Here is a 17,262-nt window from a genome sequence, read left to right as displayed (position 1 = left end):
GTACTGTAGTTTGCGGTGACCCCTAGTGGTCATTTGTAGCTATTACAGATCTTAAACATAACCTTTTTTATTTTAAGTGGTGCAACCACTTCTACATCCAGCTTTGTCCGTGTACCTGCCTGTGTGTGTACCTGTGTCCGTGAGCCTGAGTAGTTACTTATTTATACCAGAAGGGGGCGCCAGAAACAGAGAGAGGGGTAGTGCTGTGTCTCTAATGAGAGAGAGAGAGAGAGAGAGAGAGAGAGAGAGAGAGAGAGAGAGAGAGGGGGGGGGGGGGGGGGGGGGGGATTGCACCACTTGGTTCACACAGGTGTGATTTTTTTATGAGGTAATACCCCATTACAGTAGCCCCCATGTAAGGATCTCAGTCCAACAAGTACTTACTATTCAAGAGTTGGACGTTAGTGAAGGAACAGGGGTTTGTGTTTTTTTTTAAGTGGTGCAACCACTTCTACATCCAGCTTTGTCCGTGTACCTGCCTGTGTGTGTACCTGTGTCCGTGAGCCTGAGTAGTTACTTATTTATACCAGAAGGGGGCGCCAGAAACAGAGAGAGGGGTAGTGCTGTGTCTCTAATGAGAGAGAGAGAGAGAGAGAGAGAGAGAGAGAGAGGGGGGAATTAAAAGATTTCAGTGCACTGTGCCTACACATGTCGCGACCGCAGGTCGCGACATGTGTAGGCACAATGCAAGGAATAAATGCATTCGCCATGTATCCGAAGGAAGTCTGATCCAATCACTTTTAGATTTCTCCAGTTTAATCCTGAGTTTAAGTTTTTTAGTGTTCAAGATCTAATTTTAGGCATGTTTAAGCCTCGAGGAAAATCCGTGTTGAGGTTCTTAATCCACTGTTTTTCATTAAAACGTCTTTGTCCTACTGTCCAGTTAGGATTGTGTTGAAGTCCAGCGCATTTTAGAGCTCCAATGCCGTGCGCCATAAAATGTTGCACCAATCTTGTGGTTGTCTTTTTGGCATTGTTAATATTGTATCTGTGTCGTCCCAGCCTAGTACCTATTGTTTTACCTGTCTCTCCGACATATTGTAAACCACATTTTTCACATGTGATTAAATAAATGCAGTTGCTGGTTCTGGCTGTTATTTGTTGTTTAATCTCCAAGACGCGTTTTGTGGTTCTATTTTTTACTAATTGTTTGGGTTTGAAGTATTCTGGTTCCTGGCGTGCTGGTGTGTTGATTTCTTTTAGCTTGCTGTGTACTAGATAATCTTTAAGGTTTTTATTTTTTCTGTAGGCCGATATAATTTTATAATCTTTTAGAAGATCGTCTGTTCGGTTCTCAAAATTCCTTTTTATTCTGTTGTTGGCTAGTGTGCTCTGTGTTGAATAACTGGTTATCAGGGCCAATTTGGGGCCTGTATCTCGCACTTTTATTTCTAAGAAGGTTTTTTGGGCTTTCCGGAGGAAGGTCCTAGTGTATCCTCTTAGTCTGAGGGCATTAAATAGAGTTTTACAAGCTATTTTGAAATCACTTCTTTGCGTGCAAATCCTATGGAATCTTAGTAGTTGTGATTTGACTATTCCTGTGTAGGAGTGTGTCGGGTGGAATGACGTTTTGTGTAATAGGGCGTGAGTGTCTGTTTCTTTAAAGAATACTTTTAAGTCTAGTTTCCCATTTGTGTTAAAGTTTGGGCCCTTGAAGATTGTTACATCAAGAAAGTCAATCCTTTCTGTGTGTGTCACATATTTTATCGTTATGGATCTATGATGGCTATTTAAAACATCAATAAATTCCTGGAATTCTTCTTGGCTATGTTCCCATATTCCAAATATATCATCTAGAAATCTATAGTAATGTGTCGGTTTAAGTCTGCATTTTTCTAGTGCGGTCTGTTCCCATATGCTCATGTAAATGTTTGCATAAGATGGTGCAAATCTCTTTCCCATGGCCGTGCCTTTGATTTGTAAATAGAATTTGTTGTTAAAGGAAAAATCATTCTGGGTTAGATTTAAGTCTAGTAATTGGAGTATTTCCTCCTCTGGTCGACTTGTGTCTGGGTATTTACTAAAGACTTCCCTGACTGCTTGGAGTCCTGATTCTGTTTCAATGTTTGTGTAGAGGCTGTCTATATCTATTGAAAATAGAAGGGCCTCCTTTCCTACTTTAATAGCTTTAATTTTGTCCACAAAATCGTAAGTGTCTTTTATAAAACTGGGGTGTTTTATCGACAGTGGGTTCAGGAAATATTCAATAAACTCTGCTGTCTGATACGTCTCGCTGCCACAGTCCGACACAATTGGTCTCCCGGGTGGAATTTCATATGGTATTGTCCATGAATCCGGGCTTTTGTGTATTTTTGGTAAAAGATAAAATATCCTAGCCCGTGGGCTATCCTGTCCTATTAAGTATTGGTGTTGTTTGGCGTTTATGTGCCTTTTGTCCTTAAGACTGTTTATGATGGCTATGGCCTTCGTAGCTGTCTGCATGTAAATGGGTTGGTCTAATTGCCTATAATGGTCCTGATTGTTGAGCTGTCTCTCACCTTCTAAAAGGTATTGGTGTCGATCCATAATTACTATGCAGGAGCCTTTGTCTGCTGGTTTGATAATGATTTGTTTGTTGTTGATTAGTTCCCTAAGTGCCCTGGTTTGTTCTATTGTGAGATTATCTTTTTCCTTAATGTGTCCTGGTATGCGTGTTACCGTATTCATGTCCTTCTGCATCAGTCGTTTAAGACTGCTTGGGATTAAATTCTCAGACGGTTCCCAGCTTGATTTTGGTCGAAAAGGCAGTATCTCCGTTCCTTGGTCCATTCCAAAGTGTGTAGCTAGTTTCAATCTGCGGTGATACTGAGAAAGGTCTTTCTTTAACCTGTTGGTTTGTTGTTTATAGATATCCAGTGTCGGGACAAAGGAAAGTCCCTTTTCCAGCAGTTCGGTCTGGTGTTGATCTGGCTGGAAGTAATGGGACAGATTAATTATGTTTGACTTGCCCCCCCTCCTTTCTGGGTTTATGGGGTCTATAAGTTTAAACTAGTAAGCCAATTTACAAGCATTGCTTTGCCTGTCTCTGTTGTCCAATGTACGTTATCAGGAACCACTTTAAACTCCCTGTCATCCAATTTAGGGAGGTAATTATAGGTAAAAATATTGCGATTTAGCTCTCTCATGTTATCCTTATCCTTTATTGAGAAATTAGTTGAGTAGTTGACTAAAGGGACATGGATACTTGCAGTTGGGAAGGCGTTCTGTGCTGCTGCGATGGCCTCTCTCAATGCCCTCTGCGCTTGTTTTGGAGCGTGGCCTCTCTCGTTTATCCCAACCGACAGGATGCAATAGGCTACAGTGGTGTTGCTCGGTATCCTCTCTAGTAGGGCCTTCGTATGTTGGAAGCCCATTCCTGGGTAGCAATCCACTTGCAGATCTGGTCGTGTCAGAGATGGAAGTTGGCTCATGTTTGAGTCTCCTATGATGAGGATGCTTTTCTTTGGGAATAGTCTCCAACGTTGGTTCTTCTTCCCGGTGTTGATGTGTTTGTAGACTTCCCCTGGGGTCCTTGGCTCGTCTATTTCTGGTTCATCTGATTCCTTTTCTCGGTTCTCTCCTGGGTCTGTCCTGGTCCTCCTAGGGGCTGCTTCTGTGTCCTGGGTCCGGTCCTGTGTAGTCTTCTTCTTTGTTGGTTCCGTCCTGTTGTGGTCAGTCCTCTGGGGTTTTGGCGTGCCATTTGGATTGGCTCTCCTACTTCGTGTTTGCCTCTGTGGTGGGCTCTTCTGTGGTGGTAGGGTCAGGGAGGGGAACTCTACTTCCGATAGATCCGTTCTAGGGGGGACCTGTACTATGGTTGGTAGTATTGTCTTGGAAATAAGTATGGTGGGGAACATGGGGGGGGTCGAGGTCAGAGAGGGTGGGGAGAGGGGGGCAGTGGATACACAAGGGGGGGTTTTTTTTGGAGAACGATGGGGAGTGGATATAGGTATATCAGGATCAGAGGAAGGAGGAGGAGGGAGGGGTGGGGGTAAAGTGGGAATAGGCAGAGAGACAGTAGTAGGAGGGGGAGGGGTAGAAATGACAGTTCTATTTGATCTGAGCTGTGTGATCATCAGTTGAGCTTTGTTTATCTCCAAATGTGTTAGTCTTTTCCCTAAGTTTTTTCTAGCCCATCTGATTGCTATGGTAAAGGCTTTTTTCTCCTCGTCCTCTGTTAAGTTATCTGTTAACTCTTGTTTGGTTGTGTTTAAGACTGTGGTGTAGTGTTCTTCTAAGGCTAAGATGGTTGTGTGACACCAGTGTCTGGATATCCCTTCGAGTAATAGGGTGGTTTTAGCCGTTGGTAGAGCTGGTTTTATCAAATTTATGAGTTCAAGGGTTTTCCTTGCTATACTCGCTGGTGGTCTGCTAGAAGAATTTACATTCTGCAGATGATGTGTACTTATGATCAATTTGTTCATGGTTCTGATGGCTTTTAAGAAGTCACCTCTTTCTGTGTGGTGTGTGTGTGTGTAGGTATGTGTGTTGTATCTTACGGGACCCGATCGGGTCTGGTGTTGAGGTCTCTCTCCGGCTCTTGGGTGAGGTATTGACTGCTGGTTTTGCTGTCTCTTGTTCACCCAAGGTTGGTTCTGTCTCCGGAGGACCTGTGGTCTGTGGTCAGGCCGTTGGTTGTGTGGAATTCCCTGTGACTGGTGGGGAGATCTCTGTCTGGGTCTGTTCTTCAACCAGGGCTCCTCCAGTCTAGGGTGGAATTCTCGCCTGTCTTCCGGCGGTATGGTGTTGATTCTCTCCTGGTGATATGGCTGGTTTCCAGCCCATCGTCCCGGTGGAGGGTCTCGTCGGTGTGGCCCGTCCTCAGGCCATGTAACTTCCGTGGTTCTGCGGTGGTCTCTCCATTGGTTCTTCTGATGCATGCTATAGCTATTTCGGACTGGTATTGTCCTTCTTCAGGCAGGATTGATTCTGTTAGAAGAATGATTAGTTGTGCTGAAACCCTGGTTTATATGTGTTCCTAATGGTGGGCGTGACTGATAGTCTTTGGCCAATCAGCTTTGTTTGATAGGTGTGGCTTACTTAGCCATTGTTTCACTCTGTCCAATCAGAATCAATGGGTGTGTGTTCTATTGTTCTGGATTTTTTTCAGTTGTGGTTTGGTTTTAGTAGAGACCAAATGTCTCTAATGGAGAATCAGTAATAATTATAAAAGACTTATCTCCGGTTTCCAGGTACTAGCTCAGGGGGGAATTAAAAGATTTCAGTGCACTGTGCCTACACAGAGGGGGGGGGGGGGGGGGGGGGGATTGCACCACTTGGTTCACACAGGTGTGATTTTTTTATGAGAGGTAATACCCCATTACAGTAGCCCCCATGTAAGGATCTCAGTCCAACAAGTACTTACTATTCAAGAGTTGGACGTTAGTGAAGGAACAGGGGTTTGTGTTTCGGGGTCTGAGGTACTGTCTGAGGTTGTGGTGGCGATGATGATGGTGGCGGGAGTGGAACCGGAGGTCAGCACTGTTTGGAGCACTGGGGGAGTCGGCTCGCCAGGAGAGGGGAGTGTGGGGTCCGGGGGAAAGGAGAAGATGGTGGAGATGGGGAGAGAGTACTGTGGTTCCTCCTCTGGGATCCATCCTCCGACCATTTCGTGCAGTCGGGTGCCTTTCAGCTCAAACTCGTGCGGGCCGGCGAACAGACGGAAGAGAGCCTGGACCTCACGGAGCTCCATGGCCGTCTCCCTGAACAGCATGACCACTACCAGACCTATCATCAGGTAGCCTGTAGAGAGGAAAACCCCAACATATTCTGACATAGCAGGACTTCAATTTCCATTGATAATAACTAGTGATGCACGATATAAATCAGTAGCATATCAAAATCGGTCATATCGGCCATAAAATGTGTCATATACTGGATCTGTCTCAAAATAATCCAGATTATTTTCAGATATTGATGACACAATAATAATAATAATGTGACTGTCAATGGCGGTCAGTCGCTTTTGTTTTGTGCATTTCTAATGTTTGAAGGCAGAATAATCCGTATAATATTAGAATCGGTCAGAATCAGTATCGGCAGATATGACTATATGACCCTGCAAATAATCAGAGATCGGTCATAATTTCATAAGCGTGCACCCCTAATAATAACAATCACAATCGTAGCAAAAGGAGACAGGTTGCGCTCGAGCAACATAAGAAAGAACTTTCTTTGAATAGCACCTTTCATTCATCTACGAGTGTGTGTGCTTAGGCGAGTGACACTGGGGGGGCGCATATTCTTTGTCTTACAGGTGGTGAGGAGTTTGAGCGTCTCCCTGGCGCCCTGGTCCCACGTTCTCCCCAGGGAGTAGCCTCCCTGGCCGATGGTGCTCAGCGTGACGAAGCAGAAGAAGAGAGCGTCCAGGAAGCTCCACTCGGGCTCCACGGCGGAGAACACGAGGGCGGGCAGCACGAGGAGCAGGGCGACGGCCGCCGCCAGGAGGCCGCCGGCGTGCAGCAGGGCGGCGCGGCCGTGGGGCACGCCCCAGCGGGCGTGGAGGTGGTGGACGGGGCCGTGCGTGACCACGGGCAGGAGGAGGTCGCAGAGGAGGGAGAGGAGGAACAGCGTGAGGGGGATGCCCAGCGTGCAGTAGAAGATACAGAACAGCTTGGCCCCCTGGGAGATCGGGGTGAAGAAGTCGTAACCTGCAGGCGAGGGGGGACGAAGAGACGTGTTAATGGTCGCGTGGGAGGAAACGTGCTGTGGATATACGAATTTGGCACCGGGTGAAAAAAAGCGTTATATATTAAAAAATAAATAAACACAGGGCACAAGAAGCTAGCAATCCAATTGTAAAAGTAACTATAATCTACACAAGATGTTTGATAGATCAGTATCAGAGTATTACTCGACAATGGGCCTTTTTTTTTTAAAGGTCTATATCCATAGATAATATTTCAACAGAATGAAAAATCTCAATGTCATACCGTGGAAAAAAATGAAGAATTCTCTCTCTTTCACTCACTTTAATCAATGAACATCATCATCAGCATCACTGTCATATCAATATGAGCTGGAACTGAGTATAGAGGGTATGCGCGTGACATCATCATCAAACCAGGAAGTTATGCAGGAACACCTACTGAGTGGCAAAAAACTACTTTCTGGCCTCGACAGCCCAGACATCCAAACAGAAAAGTCATATCTGATTGCATTAAACAACGTTAAACAATGTTAAACTCACTTTGCATGTTGCTTTGCCACTCGATGTGCCATTCACTTTAAGCATGCGCATACCCTCTATAGTTGGTAAGACCTTCTTATTAATAGTGTATGTTCCTGCCTCTTGGCGATACATTGCCTCATCACACAATCTGCTCACCTGTGGTGGACAGAGTGACGATGACGAAGTACAGGGACGAGGTGAAGTCGTAGTGGCGCTCGTCGCTGTTGGCCTTCAGCACGGCCACGTCCCTCTCGTCGGTGTCCAGGGCTTTCCGGAGCAGCTCGTCCAGCCTGCTCTCCTCCACGCAGGGACACTCGCGCAGGAATGCCGCCCGGAGCTCCGTGACCTGAACTCGGAGGGCCCTCTCCACTGGCATCTCGATGGTGGTGAACACCAGGCCTCCCAGGACGATGAAGAGGACGTAGCACGCGACCAGACAACCAAACGCGTTGGCACGGCATAAGCCCCGCAAGGCCGCCGCCAGACCCGGCTGGCACATAGTTGTTTTGGCCGCTCTGGGCTCTGTGGAGGCCAGGCGGATATCCACAGGCTGTAACCCAATGCTCAAGGATCGCATGAGCTGGTCAAATTGTAAATATTTAAACGAGGTAGAGGCACAGGCAGGCAGGCAGGCAGGCGCGCACGCACACACACACACACACACACACCTTCTAATTATTGCACAGCATTCATTAAACAACACACACACACACACACACACACACACACACACACACAAACAGCAAATAAACATTAGCAAAACTGCCGTCAGTCAAATAATGGGTTTTGTTTTAATAGGCAAAATGAATTACCGGTAAACGGTTTTGTAGAAAATATCAAATTTTTATTTCTCGGAGGCATGTGGCGGTGTGTAGTACAGTCCCTCTTTAAGAGAAAAACTAACAAAAAACTATCCCTCCAATAATACCGTGTCCATTCCACCACTGCATATTTACAAGACTGCTTCATTTGGGCTCAGGTCTCTCCAACGGCTGACATCTGTCTCCTTTGTAGAGTTCTGGGTGGGGAGAGGAGACCCCAACAAGACGGGGTCCATTTGTACTTGGATAACATATTGGCTATGTTTACTTGTGCACACACAGTATCCAGAACAGACTACAGACTCATATGCCAGTTACAGTGCTAGTTGAGGTATCTTTATATGCATGTTTAATAATGCACCTTCCAATATCACTCTTCTGTAAGCTAGCATTATTGCTGCTGTGGAAAAACACTGGTTTAAAGTCTGTCATGTTTCTCCAGATCAATTCTCTCAGAGGGGTAAGTGAAGGGAATAGTGGGAACACGCCCAGCGTCTCACAGGCTTGCCCACCCTGCCAATTACTGGTAGTTTGTGGGCGTAGGCACGGGGCGGGACAGAAGACAGGGGCGGAGTCGGATTGAAATTGGTCTGAAAGGGACGTCGCCCTTGGCAACGCCGGCCCATCTGCCTCCCGCCGATGAGGAAGGTGAACACGGGCAGGCCGGTCGGTGGGGAGGTGAAGGCGCGGGCTTTGGGGAAGACGTCGCGGGATGGACCCGCCGCCCGCTGGCCCGCGCGAGAGGACGACGATCTCGAACGTTGGGCAGAGGAAGAAGAGGAGGAAGAGCGAGCCACAGACCTAAAAAGAAAGAGACAACGCTATAAGATGTTGAAAGCGAGCTCTCCCCGTCTGGGAAGAGACTCCAGTCCAGACCATCAGGCGCACAGACAGCTGCTTCACAAAAGTTCCCACATTGCTGAAGCACAAACTGCATTTTATGCTCCCGATATTTAATCTATGACCTCAAAATATAACAATTGAATTCTTGTGTGACCAAATTGCTGAATCACTTGTTACAATGAATTTCTCATTTGAATAAAATTGACCTGACCTAAACTGTTTTTACGCACTTGCTCTGTGCTGCTGACAACCCCATGAGCCTTTGCAAGTTTGCAATGGAATTTGCAGGAATGAAACAGATTCTGATTATAAACATAAATAAACATGCACTCAAAGCAAGCAAGCTTGCACAATAAAAGACTTCAGATATCAAAATATGCCATCATCATCTATGAGGATTGAGGACACTAAAGAACAGGGTTTCTTTATACTGTACCTCCCTGGGGCCGTAGCGGCCAGGCTGGGTGGAGCCGGCTCCGTGCGAGGACTTCCGTCCTGCCTGGGGCTGATGTTGAGGTTCGCCGTCAACTGGGGCATCTTCCGGGTGGTGTCGGAGTTGCTGGCGGCCAGGCCGGGGGGCTCCTTCCTCGTGTCGCTGGCCTGGTACGCGACGCAGGGCAGACAGCCACCGAACTCCGGCCCCGTGCTGAAGCGGACGGCCAGGCTGTCTCCGAAGAAGGAGTAGAGCTCGCAGTACATGGCCGGCAGGGGCACCGGCGTCCACTCCTCCCAGGGACAGCCGGCGCCCCCGGCCTGGAGGTGGCTGGCGATGCCCAGGGCGGCCTCCGACAGGGGCTCCGGAGGGGGGCTGAGGCCGGGGGAGCTCACCCGGAGTCCGGAGCCTGGCGGACCGCTGAACGATCCCTCCGCCGACTCGGACAGAGACAGCGCTTTCATCTTCAGCAGGCGCTCCACTGCCACCTGCCACCAAACAGTTACATACATTGCAATGTTTATAAATTGTCTTTTTTGGGGCAAAGAGATTTGGTATAGACGGAAAAAGAGTGACACCAAGCATCTCAAGTATAGAGGTTAATGGTTAAACTGCTAGAGGTGCATAAAGCAGTATATAGCCTTGGGCGGTATTATGGTATACCAGGGTTTTTTTTTAATCCCAATGACGTGATCTTCAATAATACCACTCTACTGTGTAATGACTTCATGTATTGTTATTGTAGTACACAGTAGGTGCCACCAGAGGGCTGTTTGAGAGCCAAACTGAGAACAGGGTCAACTGAGAGAAGTGGGGATACAGCATTTGATACAAACAGGACTAATAAAAAAAGTTTCTGCCGTTGTTTGGTAGTATTTTGAAAGTAGTAGTAGCCTTGCCAAGCCATGGGGCCCATAGGGCAGGAGCATATCTCCTGTTTCTGTAGCGTGAGGCAGCTTGATGTACAAGTACATCCCTTGGACATTACGCTAGTATGTCGCAGGGACTTACCCCCAATCCAACCCTTGATGCTGAGTGACTGCGGCACTGGGTCCAATTTTTATAATCTTTGGTATGACCCGGCCGGGAATTGAACCCCGACCTCCCAGTCTCAGGGTGGACACTTGAACCACAAGGCCACTGAGCTGGTATTTTGACTGAGTTTAAGTGTAATACAACGTATTCAACTGCAAAATGTGTATATGGCACATACCTCTCAAGCCTACAGCCATACTCACCAGGATGGCTCCGTAGACCTTGTGTCCATCTGCTTTGACCTGAGCATTGGACACAGAGTAATCATCTAGCACGGCCTGGAGGTTAGCCCAGTAAGCTGGTAGATGTGGATACAAAACTCTTTCAACGGCCTGCAAATAAACATACACAAACTATTACTAGAATTATCTCAGATGTAGGTCTGCATGATATAGAAGGAAAAAAAACCCAATTAGGTGTAATTGAACTTGAACATTTGTATTAGAATATGGTTCAATGAACATAGATAATCACGTAACATCTTGTGTAACTTAATATACCACTGGTGTAAAAACACACACGTTTCCATTTTGCTTGCTTGTTTGGTATTCTATTCATCTTTGGTTATTTTTGCTCCATTTACAGTTTGTCCGATTGGTCTCATACATTGCAGAGTACATTGATAGCACCGTCAATACTTAACAGTACGTATTGCAGCCCTCTGCAATGTGTCGATATTGCAATGACACTAACAATAAACAAAGTATTACTTTTATGTAATATATATTTTCCCCGTCTTCATGGCCAATGCAAAACTGGCCAGTGTGGAACATGGGGAGAGAAAGTAAAATATTAGCCTGGAACTCACCTATGCTTTTTATGGCATAGGCAGCTCCCGAGAAACTATGGGCAGTTGCGTGACATGAGACTAATTACTTAGAGCGACAGTGTGTGTACAAACTGTACATGTGTGCGTGTGTGTCAATTTAACAAAGGTGCAGACGATCACAAATCAGCAGAGAGTGAGCGATGTTTGCGCTACTCTATGCCGAATTGAAGTGGACTCGGACCCAGAAAATAAAATAATAAAAACGTCTGGGTTTCCGAGGCTAGTAAAATATGGGTGAAGAAGAGTCAGTGTACTGTACTACCTTCCATCCCAGGGCGTGTAGGCCCACCACAGCGCCGTAGTGGGAGCAGAGCGGGCGAACCGGGTCAGACAGAACCTTCTGGAGAGACAGGAGGATCTGGTGATACAGACCGCTCACCAGGTCCCCGTGAGTCCTGGCAAAGGTGAAAACAAATACGGCTTTTGGTGGCTTTCGTGCCAAAAAGAACAATACTAGAACAATAGCCGTCAAGCCCAAAATAGCCATTTGGGCTTGACAATAATATTTTACAATATGATGGATACAATGTAGTTACATCAAAAACATTATTTTCACAAGTGTGAAGGAAATTAAATCCCTTATTATTTTACTCTTAATGCCGGTTCCCCTGTAACATGTTTTATTGAGACATCTGATCATTTCAATAATCGGAAAATGTGACATTCAGTGGGAACATGACAAGATGGGACATTTTTTGACCCCAAGACAAGCCCCAAGACAATTCTTCGGGGCAACACAAGCAAAGCGATATGTGGTGGTACTGGTATATGAGAGGAGCTTAATAATACCAGAAGATGTGGCTTAGCAGGAGGGCAGCGTAGTCCCTCAGGGTCCAGTGGTCATTGAGGGGGTTGATGGAGGCGGCCAGCGGCTCCAGGATGCAGTACATGACGCTGGAGACCAGGCTGCGCACGTAGGAGCCCAGGTACAGGTAGGGGTTCTGCACCAGACTCTTCACCATGTGGAGAAGCCTGTTCAGCTGCTCCAGGTCGTGACTCACGGACTTGACCTGCAGATCAGAGTAGTTTGATTTTTGTTTTAATCGATCTACACATGAGTTCAAAATCAGCATTCTCAAACTACGTAATTCAAAATTATTCAAGATTTTATCGAATACCTATGTTATAACACAAATTAGCAGATGTACAAGTATGCAGAATGCCACAAAGTGACGCGCTGTGAGCTCGAATATGATTTGAATGTGTGCTTATATATATATATATATATTTTTTAACTCTGATTCCCATCATGTCTTGCATGTTTCCCTTCTCTCCGACCTCAGTTTCCTGTCTTTCTAGTTTCTAAAGCAAAGATCGCAGCAGCAGCAGCAACAAGAAAAAAAGAAGAAAAATAAATAAAACTCACTCCACTGATGACATAAACAAAGTATGGCAGGAGAGCAGCGATCTTTGGGTTGGACTGTAGATCCAACAAGGCAACCTGAAAGACACATGGAAGAATGAACTAACCAAACCGAAACATGAAACAGACCAATGCAGTTTCCAAGGCACCGTTTCTATTTTCTCCCCATACAGACCGTTACATTATGTTGTGTGTTATGTGTAAACTACCTGAAATACGAGATCAGAGGGCTGCACCTAACAATTACTTTCCTAAATTGATTCTGTAGTGTACATAATTTCTTCATTTATTTTTGATTATTCTGTGATAAATAAATGTATTGATCAAATATAAATTTTGATCAAATAAAAATAGTGAAGCCTGACTTGTACATCATCGTACAATGGTGTCACAGGCCAAAAATAGCCAACCTATGTTCTTAGCTTGTAGGTCTGCATTTTCAGCACGCGACTCAGTCACACATCGTACAACGGAGCAGATACCTATAGTGTTTAAGACCTACCTTCATGAGATGTGCGTCCTCTCCTAGAATAGCACGCGTTATCTGCTGGTAATACTTGAGCAGGTCATCGGAGAGGGTCTGCACTGCACTAGGAACTGTGGAATGCAATTGTTTCAAAGATTAAATGGCAAGCACTGAAATGGCATGGAACCAGCTACTATTACTTGCCAACATCAGTATGGTTCTTACCTGTTCCCTGGGGTTCTAGGTTGCCTTTACCATCCAAGTAGGACACATTTACTGACATGGAAAGAAAGATAAGTTACCATTGATACACAATTATACAATCATCATCTGCATACTTACATTAGCTGCCAGATGCACTCAATTCTTTTGAACGTCACCTCAAAATACATAAAGGGGGCTTTTCACACGGGAAGCGACTGATGCGCCTAGCAATTCATTTTCAATGAGAGGCGAGCAGGCATGTAGGGAGGTGCGGGGCAATGTGACAGGCGGATCGACAAAAGGGCGCACTTCGGTATAACTTGTTTCACGCACGTGCCCGCCTGCAACAAGAGCTGGATCGCGGTTAACTTTTACCCACGTAACTCTCATGACAATGATTTGGGCTGCTTACTTGAGATTACCCGTCTGTGTGTTCACATGAAAAGCGCAGTGTGACCCCATTGATCCAAGCAAGAAAGCAGGGATTGTGTCGCGCCACTCTGTTATTTCTCAGCATGCAATGCATGGTGTGGTGACTGAGACGTACCTCGCACCATGGTCTCTGCACAGCCCTTGGGAATATTGGTAGCCAGTGCCAGCTCAACGAGGTTGATGTCACGATCCTCCACAAAGAAAAGCTCACCTTCCTTTATAGAGCGAAATGGAAGGGCATCTTGTCCCCCATAGCCGGAAATAGCCTGGTAACGAAAATAATATAATAAATAGGATTTCCAAATATGGAGAAGCAAGTCATCGTCAAGCTGGTTGCAAGACAATTTAACCAGGTGGCCGTGAATGTTGAAAACATGTTAAATAGTGGTCACGTTCAGGTGCCAGTGCCAAATCAGATGCGAACTACTGGTCTATCGGAGTGTTATAGGGTTGCGCTGTGTCAGGTCAGGTGTACCAACTACTTAGACGTAAGCAACTCTTATCATTTTCAAGACCTGGCATCTAGAGTTGCAATATCAACCCTTGACCGACAGCCCAATAAGCCCATACATCCAAATAGAAAAGTATGATCTGATCGTATTAAACAATGTTAAAATCACCAACATTGCAGCTGTATGGAAAACTTGGATTATCAACTTTGTACCTGCCAAGTTTTTGTTTCATATAAATCCACCATGGACATGTTATGAGTTTATGAGCTACAATACATTGACAGATACCACCTGTGTAGTGTGTGTGTACCACACGTTTAAAATTTGCACATAATGCAGGAGGCAGTATTGAAAACGAGCGCTTCCAATGCAAAAATACTCATCTGCACGGAATGTATTCACATAAAGTAGCTCATAACATGTCTAATGGTGGATTTTTTATGAAACAAAATCTTGGCATGGCAGATAAAGAGGATAATCCAACAACTCTAAGGTATATGAAATAGTAAAATGTTGAAAATGACTGGTATTCCCTTTAAATACAAATAGATCTGACTTTTCTGCAACTTTCTGCGTCTCACCTCCACATTGCTCCAGCGCAGAGCTCTGTTGAAGTCCTCCACCATCAGCTTCCTCCTCTTTGCGTGTCTCATGAACTGAGAGCTGCTCTGTGAAAGTTCAACACGGACACAAATCAACCACAGAACACTGTTATTAAGTGTTATATGGCTCATTGGGAAAAAGACCGTTTGATTCGTTTTAAACAAAACGCACAATGGACAATGCACCTTGTCCAAGTAAACCAGCCTGCATGCCGACCCTTTAAATTGTTCAATAAATCAGAGTCCGACTCACTCCATCCATAGTAGCAGATTGCTGCTGATATTAGCTGCTCCGATTCCTACAGTATTTATCATTTACAAACCTCTTTATTCTCAACATTAAAAAAACTGTTTTAGAGCAACATGCTGTGACTATTTCAATATTATTCCGTGTGTAAAACTACTGTAACTGACACTATATTAGGTCTACCTGTGTTGCTTCCCTGAGTCGATAGCAGACATCTTCAGCGAGCAAAGCAGCCACCTCGTCGCCCAGCTCCACCCCGGCACTCTCAGCCATCAGCTTGACGGACTCCCGGGGAACCTCAGCGAAGCGTCGCTCCTCTCTGTCCGCCATCTCAACTGTACACAATAGATTAGATACCACGTTATGGGGGGCCAACATAAACTAGAGCCAACATGAACTAAAATTACAGAACTAAACATGCAACGGTTAGACACTCATTGTTAGCGCCTACGACTGCTCACTGAACTTCAGCGAGCACAATGACTCGACTAAGGCAATGGGGAGAGAGTATGTTTTGCACTCCGTCCGTGTGTGTGTGTGTGTGTGTGTGTGTGTGTCTACAGCTAATCTCCGGCACCGTTAACCCAGTCAATGGCAAATTTTGCACACACACTCCCTGGATGCCAACGATGAACCTCTGCCCCAAATGTTCCAGAGCGGACTGTTATAGGCCACCAGGAGGCAAACTTTTGAAAAACACATCTTTGGATATTACTCCTCCAGATTCTGTCCAAAAATCCCACAAATCGTTACACACTATCTCTATAGTCATGTGTTCAAGACGGATCTGTCTGATATTTCATATGCCATCCGAATTGGCTAACATTGGCTTTCAAAGTTTGCAGGATTGGCCCGCTTTTAACCAAAACCCTCAAATTATGAAAGCAGCGTGCAATTTACGTGAAATATTTCACAGACTTTCCTACTAGGCTGAGGAATATATCCAACCCTTTTTACATTGGCCTGTTATAGCGCCACCAACAGGTGGATTTTTGCAAAACACATTTTTGGAACAAAATGCCTCAAATTGCTAGAAATGGCTCCCTTTTCACATTGGCCTATTATAGCACCACCTAACCTGACCTGCCCTGGTGGAGATCTGTGCCCCGAGGGGCACTTTATCTAGTTCTATATTCATCTAACTTAAATCTATGAAATACAAGTGAAACGCATTTATATAGCACATTTAAAAACAACTCACATTGTACCAAAGTGCTTCACAGGTCAGAAAGAACAGCCAGTCAATGACAAAACAACACACAGTAATCAGACAATCAAAAACAAAAGCATGAAGAGCAGGAAGGAAAACCTTTCTTATCATCATAGATCGCCAAGAAAAGATCAAGGCATTGTCTGTTAATACATTCAAATACATAAATAAGTGAAGTTTAATGTAAAACCTTGCAAACGTCCAGAAAGTAGCCTGAACTTCACGTTGCATTGCATATTCCAGATACTAGTCTGATCCGCATCGGTGGACTGCTGCCACTACTCAACATGATACAATACCAAAACCTTTAATACAGATGATCATATAAAAGTGTGTGCATAAATAATAGGTTAAACACATTACCTCCCCAGAGGACCAGCTGATACGTGTGCGTTTTTAGCTTACTATGTATTTACACATCATCACCCTTGAGCCGCAGAGGCAGAGCGAGCTCAATGCTCATTTTCTTCTTTGTGAGGTTTTATGGCGACTGGCATCCTTAGTATAGTTGCATTGCCGCCCCCTTCTGTTGACCTCAGTTAGCCTGGGTAAACCCACTCCCCCTGCTGGACAACATTTCATTCTGCCAGGGGTTTACCCAGGCTAGACCTCAGTACCTCTATGAATCTATCCCACAATTACAAATCAGTTTTGAGTTTCTTAAATCAAAACACAGTGCCTCTCTCCTCGCATATATCATCTGCTGCTGCACTAATTCTCTTTTTAAAGGTGATTTCTTCAACTCCCACCTCCCTCGATCAACTCAACTTCACCCCTTAAAATATAAGTCTACCTTTGGTGTTGCATAATAATCATGGGGCCACTTCAGGCCAGGGAACACTACTAGTGATGAAGTGGCCACTATAGTATAATATGTGAGTAGTGGCAATACTGTGGAACTAAACTGCTATATTCACCACAATTGTTTCTACCAAATCATACACCACCCAACAATTATGGGCCCTTCCATGTTCCTAGCATGGCTAGTTGGCTACAGATTCTGTAGTACAGAACCCCACCCTCACTGGGTGAGTATTATGCCCCAGGACCACTTCACTTTTCAACTTATCTTCATATTATTGGTCCTCAGTAACGTTCATGATAAAATACCATTTTATTCTATTCAGTCTGTGTCTCACTCTCATAGGTCTAGGAGGGCTATGGGCAGTTCAGAA

The 17,262-nt window shown here is 45.2% G+C and overlaps 2 protein-coding genes across 2 annotated transcripts; both read right to left on the bottom strand.

Moving 5' to 3' along the window:
- Nucleotides 1-5,347: 5,347 nt before the first annotated feature.
- kcnk7 (potassium channel, subfamily K, member 7) lies at nt 5,348-7,649 on the bottom strand (the record flags this gene model as incomplete). The annotated part of the gene is made up of 3 exons (XM_080792304.1): nt 5,348-5,721; nt 6,234-6,629; nt 7,307-7,649. 3 exons carry the CDS (start codon nt 7,647-7,649, stop codon nt 5,348-5,350), a joined length of 1,113 nt encoding a protein of 370 aa, XP_080648430.1.
- Nucleotides 7,650-8,006: 357 nt separating this feature from the next.
- On the bottom strand, nt 8,007-16,572 carry taf6l (TAF6-like RNA polymerase II, p300/CBP-associated factor (PCAF)-associated factor). The gene is made up of 12 exons (XM_080792861.1): nt 16,451-16,572; nt 15,061-15,212; nt 14,610-14,696; nt 13,692-13,842; nt 13,166-13,216; nt 12,977-13,071; nt 12,478-12,552; nt 11,901-12,121; nt 11,374-11,506; nt 10,486-10,614; nt 9,251-9,735; nt 8,007-8,772 (listed from the first exon to the last, which is right to left on the bottom strand). Exons 2-12 carry the CDS (start codon nt 15,205-15,207, stop codon nt 8,424-8,426), a joined length of 1,923 nt encoding a protein of 640 aa, XP_080648987.1. The 5' UTR covers nt 15,208-15,212; nt 16,451-16,572; the 3' UTR covers nt 8,007-8,423.
- Nucleotides 16,573-17,262: the final 690 nt, after the last annotated feature.

The sequence above is a fragment of the Protomyctophum bolini genome (genome assembly GCF_963924005.1).
Source record: "Protomyctophum bolini genome assembly, chromosome: 20".
NCBI lineage: Eukaryota > Metazoa > Chordata > Actinopteri > Myctophiformes > Myctophidae > Protomyctophum > Protomyctophum bolini.
The sequence above is the reverse complement of the archived record's forward strand: the minus strand, read 5'-3'. Positions and strand labels throughout refer to the sequence as shown.

Bases quoted from the DNA above. Each gene is read 5' to 3' on its own strand.
- taf6l (XM_080792861.1), bottom strand. From the start codon at position 15,207: ATGGCGGACAGAGAGGAGCGACGCTTCGCTGAGGTTCCCCGGGAGTCC. The intron at 13,217-13,691 runs GTACGTCTCAGT...TTTCCATGTCAG, and splicing joins TGCAGAGACCATGGTGCGAG to TAAATGTGTCCTACTTGGAT. The intron at 13,072-13,165 runs GTAAGAACCATA...TGCATTCCACAG, and splicing joins CCTAGAACCCCAGGGAACAG to TTCCTAGTGCAGTGCAGACC.